At 38.5% G+C, this 20,906-nt stretch overlaps 1 protein-coding gene across 1 annotated transcript in view; it reads left to right on the forward strand.

Moving 5' to 3' along the window:
• Positions 1 to 517: 517 nt before the first annotated feature.
• The window catches only part of CWC22 (CWC22 spliceosome associated protein homolog), a 73,397-nt gene continuing 53,008 nt past the window's right edge, over positions 518 to 20,906 (forward strand). The window contains exons 1-5 of the mRNA XM_027866149.1: positions 518 to 789; positions 10,881 to 11,035; positions 13,681 to 13,739; positions 15,664 to 15,765; positions 18,423 to 18,674. Coding sequence (XP_027721950.1) covers positions 11,009 to 11,035; positions 13,681 to 13,739; positions 15,664 to 15,765; positions 18,423 to 18,674 — 440 coding nt within the window. The 5' untranslated portion in view covers positions 518 to 789; positions 10,881 to 11,008. The remainder of the gene's footprint in view (positions 790 to 10,880; positions 11,036 to 13,680; positions 13,740 to 15,663; positions 15,766 to 18,422; positions 18,675 to 20,906) is intronic.

Raw genomic sequence — 20,906 nt, forward strand, 5'->3', positions numbered from 1 at the left:
AGATTACTGTTCCCACTTTACAGGAAATAAAGGTTAATATAACTGGCATGCTCAGGGTCGCCCAGCTAGTAAAGTGAGAGGTAGGATTTGAACAAATCTTCACAACTTCAAGTCAAACCCAGTCTAGCCAGTAACCCAGACTGCCAGTTAGTGCTGCCTCAGTAACTTTTTGTCACGTGTTCCTGCATGGCTGAATTCGGTCCTGCAGCTATACAGGCTTTCTAATTACGAAAGGCAGAGGGAGTAAATAAGCTGTCCGACATTTCCAGGATTTTCCTGGAGAAGTATCTCCCCACCACTACCAACCTTCTCAACCACACAGCAAGATAGCTTTGAAGCTGAGCACCCCAGTTCTTACGTAATAGCCAGCCCATCTAGAGGTAACAAGGGGAACTCTGATTCCCAGCGAGCATTGCGGTCAGGCTGCACTACAACATCCACCATGCACTGCGCGAACTCTTCCCTCTACGTTGGTGTATGCTGGAGCTTGTAGTTTCTTTGAGCACTTCCCTAAGTGACCATCTTGGTGAGGTAGGAAGTTCGGTGGCTTGGGAGGAGGCTGCTTCTCTAGATTGGTGTCGAGATTTGGGATTATTTTAAAACAAGAAAAAAGAAAAACTCCAGATCTGAAAATACCGACGGCTGCTCCACATTCAGGTTTTGAAATCAATTAACACTCATTTCCTCTCAACATCCACCCACCCACCCCTACTCTCGAGGTAGGGCGGGAGGGCCAGGGGAACCGGAAGTTGCGTGTTCGAGCATTATGGCGGCGCGGTGGAGCTCCAGGTATTTACAGAACGCGTTTGTGGGGAATGGGGGAGCCGAGTGGGCGTGGGGCTGGGCGGTCGTAAGGGCTGGGGAAGAGGGGACCGCGGCCTCCGACCGTGGCTGCTTGGTTGTTTAAAGGAGGTTCGGACAGAGCCGCCGCTCCTCGACGTGTGGGGCCGGGGTCTGCCCGCGGCGGAGCGGAAGGGTCGTTGCGCTTGCTGCGGCCCGGGACCGGGCGGTGTGGGTCCACTCCTTCCCTAGCTCGGGCAGGGAGCGCCTGAGCTCCGGGCTGGACCCCCTGGCCCCGAGCTCTGGCCGGCGTCATTCTGCCCCCACGAGCGGGGATCAGGGGGCTCCAGGCAGTTAGAGGTGCCCCCACCCCGACTTGAGCCTCCGCCGAGATTTCTCAGGCGCCCGCTTATGCACAGCCCTGAGTCCCAATGCTGGCACCTAGGGAACACTTCGTTATTGCCCTCCAACTCCATCCTTCCCCCTTTTCTTTTACCCGTACTCACATTCCTCTTTTCCCTCTTCCCCCCTTCCTCTTTCCCTGTCCCCCATGTTAACTTCCCTCCTCCTCCTACTTTTCCCCTTCCTCCAGATCCCCCCTTTCTCTCCCCTTTCCACTCCTCTCCCCCTTCTTTCTCTTCCCTCCTTTCCCTTTCTCCATCCTTTACTCCCCTTCTCCCCCTTTCTCTCCCCGTCTCTCCCCACCTCTCTTTGCTTTCTTCCTCTTTTCTCCTTCTCCTTTCTTCTCTCTTCCAACTTTCTCTTTACTGTATTAGGAAACGGGATCCCTGCTGATATGGAGCTTACCAGTTAATTAGGGGCTTGGACAAACCCCTTTTATTCATTATTTCATTTAAGGGAGGAGGGACTAGACAGAGAGTTGAGAGTGAGTGTTAAGAAGATGACAAAAGCGAGAGATGTACAAATAGACAAGATTTGGCTATGAGGGGTTCCGAGGGAGGAGGAAGACCTGAGGTGACTGAGGTTGTGAACCTGGGTGTTTGGAGGGATGGATGGTGGTGGTCACAGCAAACAAGGGAATTAGAGAGACTCGTTTTGAGGGTAAAGATAATGAGTTCTGTTTTAGACAGGTTGAATTTTAAATACTTATGGGACATCCAGTTGGAAATGTCCAATAAGCAGTTGGTGATTGGTGCTCAGGAGAGAGACTAGGACTAGAGATACAGGTATCAGGGAATCATCTTCAGAAAGATGATAGGTGAATCCAAGTGAGCTGATTGTGGTTACCTAGAGAGAACTGGATTCTGAACAGAACCTTGGTGTATATTCATACAGGGCTAGTGATGCAATTTAGGGGTTCAGGGTGCTGGGACCCCAAAATCACAACACGCGGGTCCTGCCCGAAAGAATTCGACCCAAGCCTTCTTTCAGCCAAAGACAAGGTTTATTAAAACATCTGTCGTATTGGGCAGACTCTTCAGGAGTGTGAACATTAGTAAGCTATTGGCTTGATTATAAGAATCCAAGCAGTGGCTAGATTTTAAGAATCTGAGCCCATGACTAGATTTTAAGAATCTGAGCTGTGGCTAGATTGTAAAAATCTAAGTGTCTTAATGGAGACAAGGTGGACCTTATATACAGAAAGACTGTGGGGGGGACCTAGGAGTGGCCAGTAAGCTGAGGTGAACAGAACTCCTGGGACCTGGACCTCGACCTCGTGGCCAAGGGAGAAGAGAGCCTTGCTAGGAATAAGGGTGGGAAATGGCTGGGGGCCATAGGGAGGTAAGACAATGGAAGGCCAGTTGATGGGATTATGGCCTCAGGCAAGTGCCACAGTTTTGGCCAGGTGGGAAAGTCCAGGGTTCTTCCTTTCTGGGGCCCAGATCCCAACCCCATCAATAGGATATGTTGATGATTAAGCAAAGGAGACCTTGAAGTAGAACCAGAAGAGAAGTGTAGAGTGTTCAGGAAGAGAGCAAGTCATCAGTGTACAGTGTTAACAGAGGAAAGATGAGTGAGAAAAGGCTATCAGACCTGGTAATTGGAGAAAGCAGTTAATTTAAGTCAGGTGATGCATTTGGGAGCCAGATTGGGGAGCCAGTTCCTCTCTTTCCTTACCCCTTTTATTCCCCTTATCCACTCCTCTCCACTTTTCTACCTCTCCCTCTTTCTCTTTCCTCGTTTCCCTTGAGGAGGGGGAGACACATTTACTGGGCAAGACGTGGATGAAAATCCATGAAGGGAATCTGAGAATGATTGGTCAGATAGGTAAAATAACCAGGAGAGTAGAGGGTACAGAAACCAAGAGGAGTGAGTATCTAGGAAAAGAGGCTAAAACTCCTTAAGAAGGTCAGAGGCTATAGAGAGGTGCAGGATTGAGAAAAGGCCATTGGATTTAGCAATTAAGTGATTATTGGTAACTTCAAAGATAATGGTATCAGTTGGATGAAAAAGTTAGAAACCAGATTGCAGAGAGTTTGAGAGTTGAAGAAGAAGAAAGGGAGGCAGCATTGGCATTTGGCTTTCTTAAGGAGTTTTAGCCACATCCTTTCTATATGACCCTGAAGGTGATAAGAAGCCATTTGAGTTTCGGGGAGGGGAGGGGAGGGGAGCAGGGCTGACATGATCAGGCATGCTTTTTTTAGGAAGACGATTTTGTGGAGGATGGACTGAAGAGAGACTTCTGGCAGAAAGATCAGCCAGCAGACTACTGTCATAGTCCAGGTGTGAGGTGATAAGGGACTGCACTAGGGTAGTGGCAGTGTCAGAGGAGAGAAGAGGGCATACATGAAAAAGGAAGATAAAATCTGCGGACCTTTTCAATAGATGGGATATAGGGAGTTAGAAAGTGAAAAGTTGAGGATAACATTGGGGCTGGGATTCAGGGAGGAGGGCAATAACCTTGACAGTAATAAAGAAGTTTGAAAAAAGGGAGGTTTGGGGAAAAAGATAATGAGTTTAGTTGAGCTGAATCTTGAAAGAATCCTGGGAAATTAAAAGGAAGGGGAAAGGGAACAGAATGTTCCAGATGTGGTAGACAGCCAGTGCAAAGGCATAGAGATAGGTGAAATGTCATATTCCAGGAAGTGAAAGTCAGTATAGTTATATTGTAGAGTGCCTGGAAAGGAGTAAGGTATAAAAAGACTGGAAAGGTAAGAATATGCCAGATTGTGGAGAGCTTTAAGCGCCAAACAGCTCTTTAGATTTGATCCTGGAGGTCATAGGGAGTCACTGCAGCTCTTTGAGTAGGAGAGACCTATGATTTAGAAAAATCACTTCAGCCAATGAGTAGAAGATGGCATGGGATTGACTTGGGTCAGGGAAACCCAACACAAAAACAGTTGTAGTAGTCCAGGAGAGAAGTGGAAAAGGCTGAACTAGGAATGTGGTTTTGAGGGAGCAGAAGAGGATGTAGAGTAAAGATGTTGGGAGTTTCCTTCATTTGTCCATATTACATATTTCAAAAACTTGTTTAAATAGGTCAGGTTGGAGTTCTAGTTAATATGTGATACTTTCTTCTCCTTTTTGTGTTAACTTTGATCTTTATTCTAACAAACTGTTGATCTGACCACACACAGACAGCTGATTCAGGAATGACTTCCACATTGGTTAATGAGTTAATTTCTGTTTATGGGATTTGAAGATCATCCTTCTGGAGATAGGAGGGAGGATCCTCAGTAGCCATATAAGCCAGCCCTTTTATTTTGTAGATGGGGAAGCCGAGGCCCATGGAAATTCAGAGATTGGTCTAAGGTCACATCCAAAGTAATCACCAGAGATGCTATTTGAACTTAGATCCAAGGTGTTTCTAGAATCTGAGTGCAGTTTTAAACTATCAAGGCTTAAAACTCTGCTCAGATTTTTGGGGCACCCTATGTATAGGTATGAAACTTCTGCCTCTGACTGCTCTCATTCTTTACTCCTGATTCATATTCTCTAACATGCTTTTCACCATCTATTCCTATTCCCATTTCTCTAAAATCACATAATGTCAAAATATATGTTGATTCAGTTTAGGTCTTAACAAGTTCTTGATAACATTACCTCTTCAACCTTAACAACAAATGTTGCTGTGTAAGCTTTGATTATAAAGTTGCTCTGCTTTAAAAATTAATTTTTAAAAAATGATGTTTCATTGATGCTTTTTGTATTTTATCACAGTCTCATTTCTGGAGGGAAGAAACACCCCCTTCCCCACCTTATATTGAACCTTCCCTTTTAACAAAGAAAAACAACTAATGTGGTTACCATAATCCGACAGCTTTATTATCCTCCAATACCATCATTGGTTTTTCAGTTACTTAAAGTTTGATTTCCTTTTATTGATCTTCGTTATGTATTCTTTTGATTCTCCTTATTTTACTGAATTAGTTCATACAAATCTTACCATGTTTCTGTGAAGTCCTCATTTTTTGTCATTTCTAGAAAGGATGGCACAGTACTGAGGGCCATTTTATATTTTGCTTTGTTTAGTGACTGTTCAAAAAAGTCATCACTGAGGGACAAGACTACTGGTATTGAGCTTCTCTATGTTTAGTTAGGTTGATCTCCAAAAAGCAAATATAGTGTGTGGCTTATTTAAAGGCTTCCCATATGAAACTAAGGATTGGAAAATCCTGCTCAAGCCTAATCTCAAACTAGTATATCTGTGACTACTTTAAAATCTTCTTGTGCAGGAGAGTGCAGGTGTAGTCTTGTTGAATTGGTTACTTGTGATGGGATAAGGTACTATGTATTATCATAAGAAGAGCAGAGAGACCTATAAATTTTATATAAATTACCCTCATCTCAGGAATTTCCAACTACTCCAAGTACCAAACATACACTTATTGAACTATAAGAATTTCCCTACAGACTTCTCCTACAACTACTATATTGTTTTGGTGAAACTGCTAGAGCAGTGTATTTTGGCAGTCTTGTCACTTGCACACTTAAATTTTGGGACAAGAGTGTGTATGCAGATTATTTCCTGATAGCTCAGCAAGTGACTTAGTGGAGATAAAAGAGAAAGAGATGACACAGATGAAGAAGAAGAGAAACTTTATATAAGTCTTAAGATATAAAAGAGAAGGAAAAATATTTTTAAAACTTCGTTTAGGAAAAAGTAGGAAAGACTGAAGAGGAATAGCAGAAGAAAAATGTAGCATTGCATTTGTCTTAGTTGGAAAATTTCTGGAACAAGGTAACAATTAAAATTGTTTTTTTAATTTTAATATTACAATTAGTGTGGAAAATACTGCATTTTGTCCTAGAATTTTAAAGAATGCATTAAGAGGTCATCTAGTCTACGAAATCTCAAATGATAATTTTTTTCACTCTTGCCAATTTTATTTTTTTACTTTATTTTTATTTTTTCTTGACATTCATTTTTTAAAATTTTGAGTTCCAAATTTTCTCCTTCCCTCCCACCCTCCCCATCCATTGAGAAGGTAGGCAATATTATATCAATTATACATGTTAAGTCATGAAAAACATATTTCTACATAAGCCTTGGTGCCCAAAAAGGGGGGGGGCAAGAAAGCTAAAGAAAGTGAAAAAGGTATGCTTTAATCTGCACTCAAAGTTCATCAGTTCTCTCTATGGAGGTGGAGGTGGATAGCATTTTTCATAATGGGGAATTTGGGATTGTCTTGAATTGTTTTCTTGATCAGAGTAGCTAAATCTTTCACAGCTGATCATTCTTACAATGTTGCTGTTATTATATACAATGTTCTCTTGGTTCTGCTTACTTCACTTTGCGTGAGTTCATGTAAGTCTTTCCAGGTTTTTCTGAAACCACTCCTCTCCCCCCTTCATTTCTTAGAGCACAATAGTGTTCCATCACAATCATATACCACTTGTTCAGACATTCCTCAGTTGATGGGTGTTTCCAGTTCTTTGCCACTATAAAAGGAACTGCTATAATATTTTTGTCCTTATAAGCCTTTTGTCTTTTCTTTGATCTGTTTGGGATACAGTGGTATTGATATTTGGGATATAGTGATATTGCAGGTTCAAAGGGTATGCACAATTTTATAACCTTTTGGGCATTGTTCTAAATTGTTCTCCAAAATGGTTGGACTAGTTTACAATTCCACCATCAGTACGTTAGTGTTCCTTTTTCCACATCCCCTCCAGCATTTGTCATTTTCCTTTTCTGTCGTGTTAGCCAATCTGATAGATATGAGGTGAGACCTCAGAGTTGTTTTAATTTGTGTTCCTCTAATCAGCAGCAATTTAGAGCATTTTTATATGACTATTGATAGCTTTGATTTCTTCCTCCAAAAACTGCCTGTTCACATCTTTTGACCATTTATAAGTTGGAGAATGACCCTTATTTTTATAAATTTGTCACAGTTCTGTATATATCAAATGATAATTTTTATCTAGGATTATCTTTGTATAATATTTATTGGATTTAAAACTAATAATACTGATTTATTGCCCTAATTTTGCCTCCTTTTTTCTCATAAATTTGCTTTATCCACATTATTACCATTTTAAACATTTTCTAAAAAAATTTAATGGTATAAAATAGACTGCTTTTGAGCAGTTTGTAATCTATCCAAACTAGCCACACACTTAAGACAGTCTTTTTTCTTCATACTAATACATAAATGGAAGAATTTTTTCAAAACTGGAGGTGATCTAGCCTTTCAAAAGGTTGTCCTTGTCCCTTATAGGCCATGCATGCACCTTTAAATAGGTGCTATTTATATTTATATTTGTAAATAATATGTAAGTACCACTCCTGACTTGAAGAAATTTAAGGTGGTTAAAAGTTGTTTGGCCTACCAAAAACAGCAGACCCCAGGAAGAAATTGAATAGAATCTTTCTTCCTTTTCCCTTTTTATTTTATTTTTCATGAAAATCTTACAATGTAGCAACTGTAATTGAATTTTCTACTCAAAACATGCTAATGTCTTTAGTGATAGTGACCATATTTTCCCTTTAAAAATGTTTCTTGTGTTTACCTGAAGAAGCCTTTCTAAATAACCAAACTTATGTGTTGGAATGTTCTAATAAAAGGTTGGCTAATAATTTCACTGGAGGGATTACTTTGTGAATCATAAAATGATCAATATACAGAAGAATTTTAGCTGTACTAGGACAGCTAGCTAGCTTTAGTGGATAGAGTGAGGGGCCTGGAAAGTCAGGAAGGCAAAACTTCAGATCTGGCCTCGGACACTCAATAGCTCTTGTGACCCTAGACAAATCACTTAACCTGTTTGCCTCAGTTTCCTCATATGTAAAATGGAAATAATAATAATAATACCTATTTCTTAGGTTCATGTGAGCATCAAATGAGATAATTGTAAAACCCTTACTATGGTACTGAGCACATAGTAAAAGTTATATAAATTTTAGCCATAATTATTATTGTACTGTTATCTAGCAACTTGACCTCCCTTGGCAATTTTGTCATAGTGATAGTCCTTGAAATTAATATTCTGGTTCTCATCTGGGACCTCATTGTTGTTGATCCTGTCTTTTGGTTTGAGGTTCAGTAGAGCCCAGGTGTGATGCCTATAGTAGGTTTAGATTTTAAAAAACATCTGGAACAAGGGTTCATAGCCTTTTTTTGTCATGGACCACTTTGGCAGTATTGTGAAGCCTGTGGACCTCTTCTCACAATTTTTTAAATGCATGAAATAAAATGGGACTACAAATAAAAATAATGTTGAAATACAGTCATATATATGTGTATGCACACACACACTAGCTTTCTCTCTCTCTGTCTCTCACATATAATTTTTTTTTAAACAGATTTACAGGCTCCAGGTTAAGGATTCTTGATTTAGATGTAGCTCTTCAGGGCTTGGTATTATCTAAAGTTTGTCGATGGTAAGAAAGATAATAGGAAAAATGTTTCAAAGATCACCTGAAACTTAGTTTCAAACATTGTAGTATGGCTCTGGACAACCGGGAAGTAGCTGCTGCCTATAGACAAGTCATGATGTTAGTAGTTAAGGACAGAAGACTCTTTTCAAGTAAAAGCTTACTCCAGCAACTGATCAAAGAATCAATCTGCACATGAGCCTTTTATAGAAAGTTCTGCAAGCTGGTCACTTTAACTATACCAGTGCAGGTATAATATTTAATTATCTGACAATAATAGTAACATTTAGCAAGTCTTTTATATATCTTCTAAATTAGGACCACTTACTACCATTAAAAACGTAGAAAACACTTGATAATTTTCTCCTAACCATTTTATTTTCTTCATTTGGGAGCAAACACCTCTAAATATTAAGTAAGTGGTTACATGGTAACCTGAGTTTCTGGATGTAATTTTTATGTGTTGTTTAATTTAGTATTTTTATGGCATATTATCTGTAGCTTTTGCTAAAAATGTTCAAAATTTGTAAACTTCACTTTAATGGATAGATTTTGGCATAATTTATTACTTAGCTTTGACAATTGAGTTTCAAAGAATCTAAACTTATTTCTTTAATATGCATATATTCTTAGCTGTGTGTTATTGAAGATCACAGGAGCATAGGGTAATAATTATAATAGCTAACACATAGAACTTTGAGGTTTGCATAGCTCTCTTTACATGTATTTTTCATTTAATGTGTACAACACTTGTGAGATAGGTGCTATTATTCCCATTTAGTCGGTCAGTAAACATTTATTAAGTGCCTATTGTGTGCTGGGCACTATGCTAATAAGTGCTAGAGTTGTAAAGAAAGGTAAGGGAGAGTCCCTGCTCTCTAGGAGTATGCAGTCTAATGGGGGGACAACAGGAAAACGGGTGTAATACAAACAAGTTATATACAGGATAAGCTGGAAATAATCAACAGAGGGAAGACACTAAAATGAAGGGGGATCAGGAGAGCCTTCTGGTAGTAGGTGGGATTTTAGCTGGCACTTAAGGCAGCTAGGGAAGCTGGGAAGTGGAGATGAGGAGGGAGAACACAGCAGACTTGAGGGGTGGCCAGGGAAAATGCCCTGAGTTGGGAGATGGAGAGTCTTGTTGAGGAACAGCTTGGAGGCAAATGTCACTGTGTTACAAAGTGCATATGGCTTAGAATATATGCATGTTAGAGAAATAAGTTCAGATTCTTTGAAACTCAAAACTAAATGATAATATCTCAAAATCTATTAAATTGAAGTTTACAAATTTTTAAACATTTTTAGCAATAGCTAAAGATAATATGCCATATGATATACTCATAAAATATTTAAACACTGATGGATTTTATATTTGATCCTGGAATTGAAACTGAGACTGAGAGAGATTAAGTGACTTTCCCACAGTCACATAGTAAATGTCAGACAGGATTTGAAGGTCCTACCATTTAACTCTCCCATTTCACAGATGAAGAAATAGAAGCTCTGTGAAATTAAATGCCTGCCCAGGTCACGGAGGAAGGGGGTAGGAGAGTCAATTGGTTCCTCTAATCTGTAGTCCTGTATTCCTTCAACTGAACCACACTGCAGTTCCTCTGCAGTTAAATGGGATACACTTATTTCAACAAGCCGTCACTATTCTAAATGAAAATGGAGAAGTTTGAGTATTTTGTCCTTATTTTTTTTTTAATGGAATTCTTACAAACAGTTGAGTCCTCAATTCACTCTCAAGTGATGAGGTTTGCAATGATGTTACAACTCTTAATATCCGTTTGAGTTTTAGTAAGAAATTTAAAACAGTAAAGTTAACTGGCAAATATTTTTTCTAAATCATCAGATGAAGAAATTTTAATGTTAAAGTAAATCCTTATTGTTCGTCTTCTTTAGACTTTGATGAACAATTGCCACTAGACCTAGTGTCTCCCCAGAATTCTTTCTGCCCACTGCTGCCACTTACTTGACCACTCTTGCAGTCACTATTCTGCCCCTGTAGTTTCTGCCTCATATCCCACCATTTCTTTGTTTCTCATGCTACTCTGGAAGGAACAAAAAATGAAAACTTATCATCCTTTCTATGACTTTTATCTTTGTCATTTAACATTTATTCATCTATTCCCCACGAGGAATTTCTTTTTCATTTTATTGTTGTATAAATTGGACATTTGAGGTTATCTTTTTTATTATCTTGTGACAAAGTGCCATGTCTCTGCTATGTTGAATTAATACATCATATGCTATTTAAAACACATTTTTCACTCTTGTTAACAAAAGTGAACTTTTGATTTTTTTGTGTGTTTTATAGATGAAATTTCTCTAGTCAGCAGGGAAAAACTGACTACCAAGAAATTCATACTATTGAATTCTTTATGCCAATTTGGAGCAGTTAGTGTATTGCTACTGACTACTACAGACAGAAGTAAACAACAGAAAATGAAAAGTAGTGTGGCCCATATAAAAGTAAGTATTTTTAGGGTTTCATTACGCAAGCTAAAGAGAAAAGCACCATTTAAAAATGGGATTGGATAAAGTAAGCATTTGTTGGTACCATAGTTGTTCATCAGGAATTAGGAAAAGAGTTGACTTTTGGAATATTTGTAGTGGGAAAACACAAGAACAATCTTTTATCTTAGAGAAACCCTAACAATATTTGAAGGCTTGGTAAAAATGTACCTCTCTGTCTGACACATTCTCTTAATGTCTGTACCTTGCAAGGAGCAGCTGGCTCTCAACAGTCCAGATTATTATCCCCTTTGTTGCTGCTGTTTTACATAGACAGGTCACCTGGCCTCCTTGGGCTTCAGTTTCCTCACAGATAAAATGAGACAGTTGGACTAGATGGACCCTGAGGGCTCCTCTGGCCCTAAATCTATGATATCATATATGAGAAGTTCTCCCAATTCATGGTTTCTCAAATCTTGAAGTTTAAAAGGTGTGAAAAGACCAAAAAGTACTCATTTGAATCTGCTGAAATAAAAATCTGACAAGTCTTGAAAAAGAGATCTTGAGAGGAAATTGGGCAGTTCTGAAGCAAATACTCATTTGTTCATTCTCAAGTATATATGGAAGCTATGAACATATTATGTCTTAGTGAGTTTGAGAGATAGTGAAAACTCATGTTCATTCAACTTAACTGCTCTTGCTAATCCCCATGGCTAAAAGTAATTGCTCCTCAATTAGATGTCCCTAGGATACTTTGTTTGGACCCCTTATTTGTCTCATTATGCTCTTCTCACCCATTTGTGGGCAAAATATCCCCCAAATAAATTTTGAGCTTCCTGATGGTGGAGATTGTGTCATTTTTTTTATCTTTGTATCTCTGAGCCTTGCATAGGGCCTGGCAGTTAGTAGGCTCTTAATAAATGCTCATTGATTGGTTGGGACTAGGCTCTTTATGTCCCTCATATACCCAGTAAGCTCCATAGGGGAAAGGACTACATTGGTTTCGTCTTTGTTTTCCCATTGCCTGTCACATATTAGGTACTCAGTAAATACTTGTCTGAATTGAATTTATACATAGTAAGTATTAGTAAACCAGTATACTGGTGGCATAAAGAACTCTTATACCCCATTATCTTGGTCATTAGTGTGACTTAACCAGTCTTATTAGAACCATGTTAGATCTTATTGAATTTTTTACAAGTCTGTCATATATGGTGTTCAGTTGTGTGATTATGCTTATTACAAATATGGGCTAATGTGTTAGGCTGGCTGAATGTGACTATTTATAAATATGTTTTATACATTAACGTTGGCTTGTAAACTATGCTTAAAATTTGAAGTGCAGTAAAAAAATACATAATTATGCGTCTTAAGTTGCAGATTTTGTCTAAATAGATATGTACAATAATTTGTCTGCATATGTGTACCTATATGTTTACTATGCAAAGATATGGTTGGTATTATTATATTTTTTTTAATGCTATGTGTAAGACTGTAACAGTAAATTTATTGATTTGTTCCTGCTATTCACCAGAAAATATAAAATTAGAAAAGAAGATATCATGTATTTAACCATAATCAATTAAAAAACTTTTTCCAAGTACATTTATATACCATAAAATAAGTGTAGATAAGTATAAAAGCCAATTGTGTAGTAAACCTTTTTTCCTCCAGGTACATGATTAAAGAGTTTGGCTTAATACTATATGGCACTAGAACATTTAGTTCATACAGGGTCTTTAAATTTTCCTTTTAACTGTTTTACAGAAAATAAAGTTCCTACTTCCATCAGAATTTTTTTAAAAAGCTAAAATATCTGCATTAAAGTTGTAGGTCTAATAAACCAAAAAGGACAGTTATCTCTAGTTCGATGTCTGCAAATGTTCTCAGAATAATCCCTTGTTGGGAAGTTGCTAGGAGAGTCAAGTTGCTAAGAGAGTCAGTGTACCTCATTGTTTCTTGCTTTTTATCAGGAAAATTGCAAAAGTAGACAGGCTAAAGCTATGAATATATTTGATATGTTATATAATTGTGAACCATTTTGTTGGCATAGTTGTACTTGTCTGTGTTAGGAGATCCTCAGTTTTCCAGCTAGCAGTATTTAAATATAGCTGATTCTGTTACTTTTTATCCATGTTCGCACAGCTCTGCATATATAGCTTCTGTTTTCAGATTAAAAGGCTGTCCCACATTTGTTCTGGCCCATAATTTTTCTAATGTTTACTTTGGGTTTTAGTGAATTGGGATTACTTTTCAATGAGAGAACAGAAATGCTGTAATGAATGGATAGCAGACATCAGCAAAAGTAGCTCTTGGACTTGTCAGAGTTCAGCTTTGAATGTCTTCATTTCAGTGCAGACTTTGAGCTCAAAGCCTTGTGTTGTAAATAATGTGAAAAAAAAACTGGCCTAAGTTAAAAATGGCATATAAGCAACCAAAGTGTTTCTAAAATATTCCTTTTACCCAAACATATTTCATTGCCTAGGATTTATTTAACAAACATACTTTTAAATGAATAGATAAATTTAAATTAAATAAATAAAAAAATAAATTTAAATAAAAATAACTTGTAGGTAACATTTATTCAGGTCTATTTGGCTACAAATGTTTCTTGAAACAATTCTTACGTGTTTTATTTTTGTTTTTCCTTTTTCTCCTTAAAGCATAATTCTGGTCGTGAAAGAAGAGAGCTTTCTCAGAGGAGTTCTTCTCCAGAAGATAGGTATAAACTTTATGTTCCAGACGCAGTTAAGATTCTGTCATCCAGAAATGTTAGAAATAGACTGCAGTTTCACAGTATATTATCTGCAGGTCTGGTCTCTGACCAACTGAGATGTGAAACTGACTTCCAAAAAGTCCTCAGGTATTTCTGTAACTAAACCCTTAAGATGTAAGGGGATTCTTAAGATGTACTGGCCTTATGAACTGACTGTCCCTCCTTCCTGGAATACTCTCCATCTTGTGCTCCAACTATTGACCTCCCTGGCATCCTTTAACTCCCAACTAAAATTCTACCTTCTATATGAAGCCTTTCTAATCCCTCTTAATTCCACTGCCTTCCATCTGTTAATTATTTCCTATTTATCCTACATATTGTTTGCTTTGTATATATTAGTTTGCCTGTTGTCTCCCTCATTAGGTTGTAAGCTCCTTGAATACAGGGCTATTTTTTTTGCTTCTTTTTTTGTGTCCCTGGCACTTAACATAGTGTCTGGCACATGGTAGGTGCTTAATAAATGTTTATTGATTGATTTTATATGTAACTATAGTTTGTAATTGTTAGGTAAATGGTAATATTTACATGTCTCAACTAAACATTTTAATATGTCAACTAAATATTTGAAATTTTTCTCATTATGAAATGCTAGTGAAAAGAAATTAAGTGTAGAAAAGTTACTCTTTTCTCTATTGAGTAATCTACAACTGTCATTATAACATCAAAGCTGACGAAAGTACCTAAATATCCACCTTTTCTAGAACTGTATGACACAGTTTCATGATACAATATATGAATTACTTAAGTTAATAAATTGGATAACCACACTGAAATTAGGTCATGATTTTGTTTATGTTGGGTTGAGTTGCGGCAAAGAGAATTAGGGAATAGACCATTACAGCAACTTGCTTCTTTTTTCTTTTTTTTTTCTTTTTCCTTTGAAAGTTGAACAATTCACCTGGCATCTAAACTATTGTGCTGGCAACTAGATACAAAATAAATCAACAAGGGTTGGTAGACCCTCTTTAGCACAGTGCCCTCCTAGAGAGAAAATTGAACTGTACATATCCAACCAAAGGCAAATTCAACTAGGACCAAAAACTTGGATCATTATGATTCACTAAGATTTGTGAAGACTTTGGGCCTTTGGGCAAGTAAGTTAACCTTGCTGGGCCTCAGTTGCCTCATATGTAAACTAAGAGAGTAGAGCAAGATGGCTCTTGAGATCCCTTCTTAGCACCTGATTTTTGAGCCTGTGATCCTGGGCATAAGCCAAAAACTATTTCACGGCTCAGTGGATGAGCCCTTGCAGATTTAGCTGCCAGCATTTTTCAGTAACAGCCAGTCAGTCAATAAGCATTTATTGTAACCTACTCTGTGCCAGGCGTTGTGCGAAGTGCTAGGGAAACCAAAGGAGGCCAAAGAAAGTACCCGGGAGATAATGAGCAAATAAATGTGTACAAACAAGCTAAATGCAGGAGAAATACGAGATAATTAAAAGAGGAAAGACTTTAGAATTAAGAGGGGTTGGAGAAGATGGAATTTTAGTTGGAACTTGAAGCCAGAAGTCAAAGATGAGGAGGGAGAGCATTCCATGCATGAGGGACAGGTAGAGAAGATGCCCAGAGCTGAGAGCTGGAGTGTCTTGTTCATAGAACAACCAGGAGACCAGTGTCACTAGATCAAAGATGTGGCAGAGAGTGAGGTAAAAGAAAATTGAAAAAGTAGGTGTGTGTGGGGAGGAAGGGGAGGAGTGGCTAGGTTATAAAGGGTTTTGAATCCACTGCTCCACTTCTGGTTTTCTGGATATGCTCAAAACTGATTTGTTCATATGGCTAACTGATAGGATTCTCAGCAATCAGTATTTAATACCACATTACTTTTTATCTTGTCATTTTGTCATTTTTGCTTTTTTTATTGGATTTCTTAGATATGAAGAACAGGAGCGGTCTCCCCGAGACAGAGATTACAGCAGGTCAGATCAAGAATATTCAGGAAGAGGACATTCTAATGATAGTATCATGGAATCACGGTTAGTATTATAAAAAAAGGCGAAATTAACATTTGAATTTTCTTAACAGAAATCTAGGATTAGCTTCTTTAAGGCTGGATACCATGATGGGAGTAAACTTAAGACATTCAGTGTAGCACGAAATAGATTTTTCTTAAGCAGCTTTCTCCTTCAGCCTGCGAAAGTTAGAACAAAAGAGAGAGTTGCCATAGAATTGGTGAGGAACAAATTTGCTCCCAGTTTTCAGAAAGAGACTTTGAACCCTAGGCTATCGAGCTCTTGAATCCAGGTGTACCTGACTCCAAAATCAACTTTCTCCACTGTTACATATTGCCTTCAGAATCCTAACTTCCTTTAAAGTTTTGTTTATACATCACCTTTTCAGTAAAACTGTTTATGATTTCTTCTTTTGAAATTGCTTTATATTTACTTATTTGTATAACATGTAAATTCTTTGAGATGGAAGCTGTTTTGTTTTTGTCTTTTTATGCCTCTAGTAAATGTTTAATAAGTGTTGAATTTAAATTGTAACTTAAAGTGACAACCGAATATTTTAGATTGCTTCCAGAAGTGTTTCACAGGTTTTTTTAAGTGCATACACATACTTTAAACTATGTTCATTTTTTTTTAAAAATATCTGCTTCATTACACCATTGTCCTGCCAAAAATACTTGAGACTCACCCTGTAATCTACCATATACAATTATTCATTAGCTTACTATGTGCCAGCACTGAACTGTGTTCTGGAGGTAGAAAGGCACAAATGAAACAGTTCTTACCTTCAAGAAGCATACTTTGTGTCTGGGTTAGGAGAGTAAGGGGTAGGCTTTTGAGAACACTAGCACCAGGGTAGGAGGGGAATTGGGATTGATCTTTTTTTATAAAGTAGCATATGAGTTCAGCCCCTCAGGAAACTAGGGATTGTTAAACATGGAAGTGAGGAGTGAGTCCATCCTAGATATGGGGGACAGTCTGAACACAGGAATAGGCAGGAGAGATGAAAGTCATGTACAAAGAACAGCAGGTAAGCTTGTCTGACTGCAAGTAGAGTATGTGAAGGGGAGTTACATGCAGTGAGCAGGGAAAGACAGACTGGAACTAGATTGCAAAGAGCTTTAAATATCAAATAGAGAAAGCCTATAGAAATCCATTGGAGTTTCCTGAGCAGGGGCATTGCAGCTAAACCTTTGCAGCTGAATTCAGCAGCTGTGAGGAGTTTGGATTGGAGCACAGGAGGAGAAACTGAGGCAAGGAAATCAACTGGGAGGTTTTGTCAGTAGTCTGGGCACAAGGCCCAAACTCCCTGGGCTAGTTTTGAAGAGCTCATAATCTAGTTCCTTCCCACTTTTACAAAGTTCTCTCCTGTTAATGTTCTGCACAGAGCTTCTTAAACATTTTCCACTCGTGATCCTTTCAGCACTTCTTAAATTGTGGGTCATGACCCACAGTTCAAGAAGCACTGTACACAAATCTTTTATTCCACACATGCTCATGAATCTTCTTGCTCTCTCAAGAATAGACCATGCTGATTCATTTTTGTTCTTTGTCACCAAAGTAAAATAATATAGTCTGACTCTTTTTGCGCTGCTTGCTCATGATCCCAACCAATTACTTGAGTTTTAAACTCTTTGTTAAGGTAAGAGTCTGTTTCCAATGTGGAGAATGTACTGTCCCAAGCTTTGGGGGTTTGTACAGCTGTTTTCAGAGATACTTCTAGGGACCTGAAAAGTGTCAGTTCTTCCAAGATGCTATGATAAGGGGCGAGGTGTTTCCTCTCCACAGCCACAACAAGCTCTACCGCACCAACGTTCCTCCTCGCCCCAGGACCGCCCCTCAGAACTGTGACCCAGATTCAAGCATGGGCAAAGCAAGAGATTCCTGCCTCAGCCCTGGCAAAGAGATACTTGCAATCCTCCTCCGATCAGCCACTCGATTCCCCCTCAGTCTGTGGGCCGGAAGCTCAGAAGCCAGCCGCTGCCCTTGGGGTGGCTGAGATCTAGCTTCTTCTCTCACCACAGTAACAGACTTTTCCCACTGACCTTCTAAGTTGTCTTTGGCGTTTGTGGGTTGAGAAGTCTGGAGACCACCACAGCTGCCCGTGATTCAGTCTTCTGAGGCCTGCTTCAGGGTTGCTGTGGCCTGCGTGCCCACGCCGAACTGCGCTCCTCTCCCAGCCTGGCGCAATATACCTTTTTGATCAGCCATCCAGGTTGTCTTGGGCTTGAAATTTGTTTTACTCTTTTTTTTGTGGGTTCTGCTGCTTTAGAATTTGTTTAGAGCCATTTTTTGTAGGTATTTGGAGGGGTTTGGGGGAGAGCTCTAGCAAGTCACTGCTTTCCCTCCGCCATCTTGGCTCTGCCCCCTGATTCATTTTTGTTAATGCTATTCTTCTCTGGTTTCTGCCCAAGAATACTTGCCCCTTTGAAACTCTTGTAGCCACTTTTACTACTTACTTGGTGATGTGCAGCAGCACATTATGACATCTCTTGTATTTTTTCTCTAAACCTTTGTTTTTTGTGTGATTGTCTCCTCAGCCAGGTTCTGAGCTTCTTGAGAATAGCACCTGTATCATATTGTTTCTTGTGCCTTGCCCTGTCTAACAATTTAAATAGTGTTTTGTACATTGGAATTACTGAATGAATTGGATTTCTTTCCATTGTTTTCTTCATTCACAACAGAGGGAGAGATAGAGAAAAACGAAGGGAGAGAGAGAGAGAAAGAGATTCTGATCGGAGAAGGTGCAGAAAATCTCCTTCACCAGGCAGAAGAAGTACAGAAAGAGCAACAACTCAGAGCTCATCTGCTCAGGATGAGCCCCCGACAAAGAAGAAGAAGGACGACGTGGATCCACTCCTCACTCGCACGGGAGGTGCTTATATTCCTCCAGCAAAGCTCAGGATGATGCAGGAACAGATTACAGATAAAAACAGGTACTTCATCATTACTAGATGTCCAGTTAGATAATGAGATTCTTACTGAGAAGGGTAAAAAAATCTAATACTTGGTACATGAGAGTTGACCCTATTTGTAGAGATCATATAGGTACAAAAGAGTTTTTGGGAAGAAGTGGTGATAGTCTTTAGAGAATTTTCCTTTGCTCCATTAGAAGACTGACATTGACCCATCCCATCACTCCCCTTCTCTTGATAAGAAAGTAACAGACAATTTGAACAATGATTATATGACTTGTACTTTTTGTACCTTTATTATCCAGTCATTCTTTGGTATGTATTTAGTTGCTATATCCATACCTACTACAAGTGGTTGTGAACTTTTAGGAAAAATATCTGAATTTTGAAGGCAACCTGTGTAAGGGTGAGCCTGTGCATTCTGCATTCTAATTAGAATTGTAGATTTGTTTTTAGTGTTGAAAGGGAAAATATTCCAACCCAATGGCAATCTGATTTTATAGTAAAACATCACATTTGTAGATCTTGTCCTATCTCATCTTCCTATCACATCTTGTCAGAGAAGGTACAAGTTGGGTCACTGGAATAGAATCACACACATAGCTCACTCACACATTGAGATGGCTAGATGAACCAGAAGCAGAATTAGAAGGGACTTTAGAGGTTATTCAGTCCAGGCTTCTGCTTGGTAGCACAGGAGAGTTCCCTTTGCAACAGACCTGGTAGACTTAGACTCTGCTAGAGTGATGGGGAGAGAGGTTGCTGCTACTTTGCTGCTGTAAGACCTTTGTTAGACAGCTTTGATTTTTAGAAAGTTCTTTTTCATTTCAAGCTGACTAATCAACAAAGGCAAGCAGACAAATGTACATACAAAAGAACAGCAATAAAACAAAACAACAAAGGAAAAGGAGAGCAAATTATGCTTGCATCAGCATTCAGACTCCATAGTTCTTTCTCTGGATGAGACATCATTTTCCATCATGAGTCATTTGGAGTTGTCTTGGGTCCTTGCATTCCTGAGAGGAGATGAGTGTGTCAAAGTTAGTCATAGCACGTTGTGGTTGTAACTATGTACAATGTTCTCCTGGTTTTGCTTACTTCACCCAGCATCAGTTCCTTTAAGTCTTTCAGGTTTTTCCAAAGTCTGTCTCTTCATCATTTCTAATAGCACAACAGTATTCCATTACATTCATATACCACAACTTGTAGAACTGTGAAGTTAAAAAAACCCTTCTTTAACCCATAGAATCAAAAGAATTTACAAACAAAGCCTAGCAAATAAGAGGCTTTTGTTTATTTTCATCAAGGCCTGTCCAAAATTCTGCCATCTGGGCTCAAGTTTTTCTTCTATCTTTCTTTCTTCCATATAGTTTCAGTCAGTGTGTTTACAATTCTGATTCTAGTGGTTTCACTCTGTATTACCTTAAACATATCTTTACACATTTTCTTGTATGCTTCATATTTGTAATTTTTATGGCAACATAATATTCCATTTTATTAATATGCCATAATTTATTCAGCCATTCCCCAGTTTTGGGGAATATAGAGTATTTCCAGCTTTTTTTTGCTACTAAAATAGAGCAGTCATGAATACATTTTTTATCCCAGTTGCTGTCCTCCATATCTGTCCTCTTTTCCTTTACCATCTACCAGACCTGCTATTTATTACTTATTTATTTTGTTTACTTACAGGAATCTCCTTTTTTGTCCCTATTAAATGATGTTTTGTTAGTTTGGACTTGGCATTCTAGCCTATGACCATTTTGAATTAAGATTCTTTTATTTCTCGTATTAGTTATCCCTTGGAGTCCTATGTTTTAACCATAGATTTTGTAAACATTCAGTTCAACAAAATAGTTATAATGTGCCTCTAAGCAAGGATAAAGTCCTTAATGGAAATGTTGACCGAGAACAAGCTTTGATTTTTCTTGTCCTCATCACCACCAGGTTTTATTGATTATTTAACATCTATTTAGCATTTATCAAGAGCCTATTATGTGAAAAACACTGTGCATTAATTGAAATGTGTCCAATTCATCTTTATCTCTTTTTCCTGCTACCAGTTTACCATAGATCTTTGTCATTTGAGGACCAGGTTGCTATCTCTCTGCTTCTGATCTCTCCTCTACTCTCCTACAGTCTGTCTATGCCCTGTTATCAAAATATTGCTCCTGAAATAGACTGCTCTCATTAAGTAATTCCATTAAAACATGGATTTTCTCATGTTACTCCATTTCTTTAGACATACCTGTA

Source organism: Vombatus ursinus, unplaced genomic scaffold (genome assembly GCF_900497805.2).
Source record: "Vombatus ursinus unplaced genomic scaffold, bare-nosed wombat genome assembly UNPS02014779.1, whole genome shotgun sequence".
NCBI classification, from domain to species: domain Eukaryota; kingdom Metazoa; phylum Chordata; class Mammalia; order Diprotodontia; family Vombatidae; genus Vombatus; species Vombatus ursinus.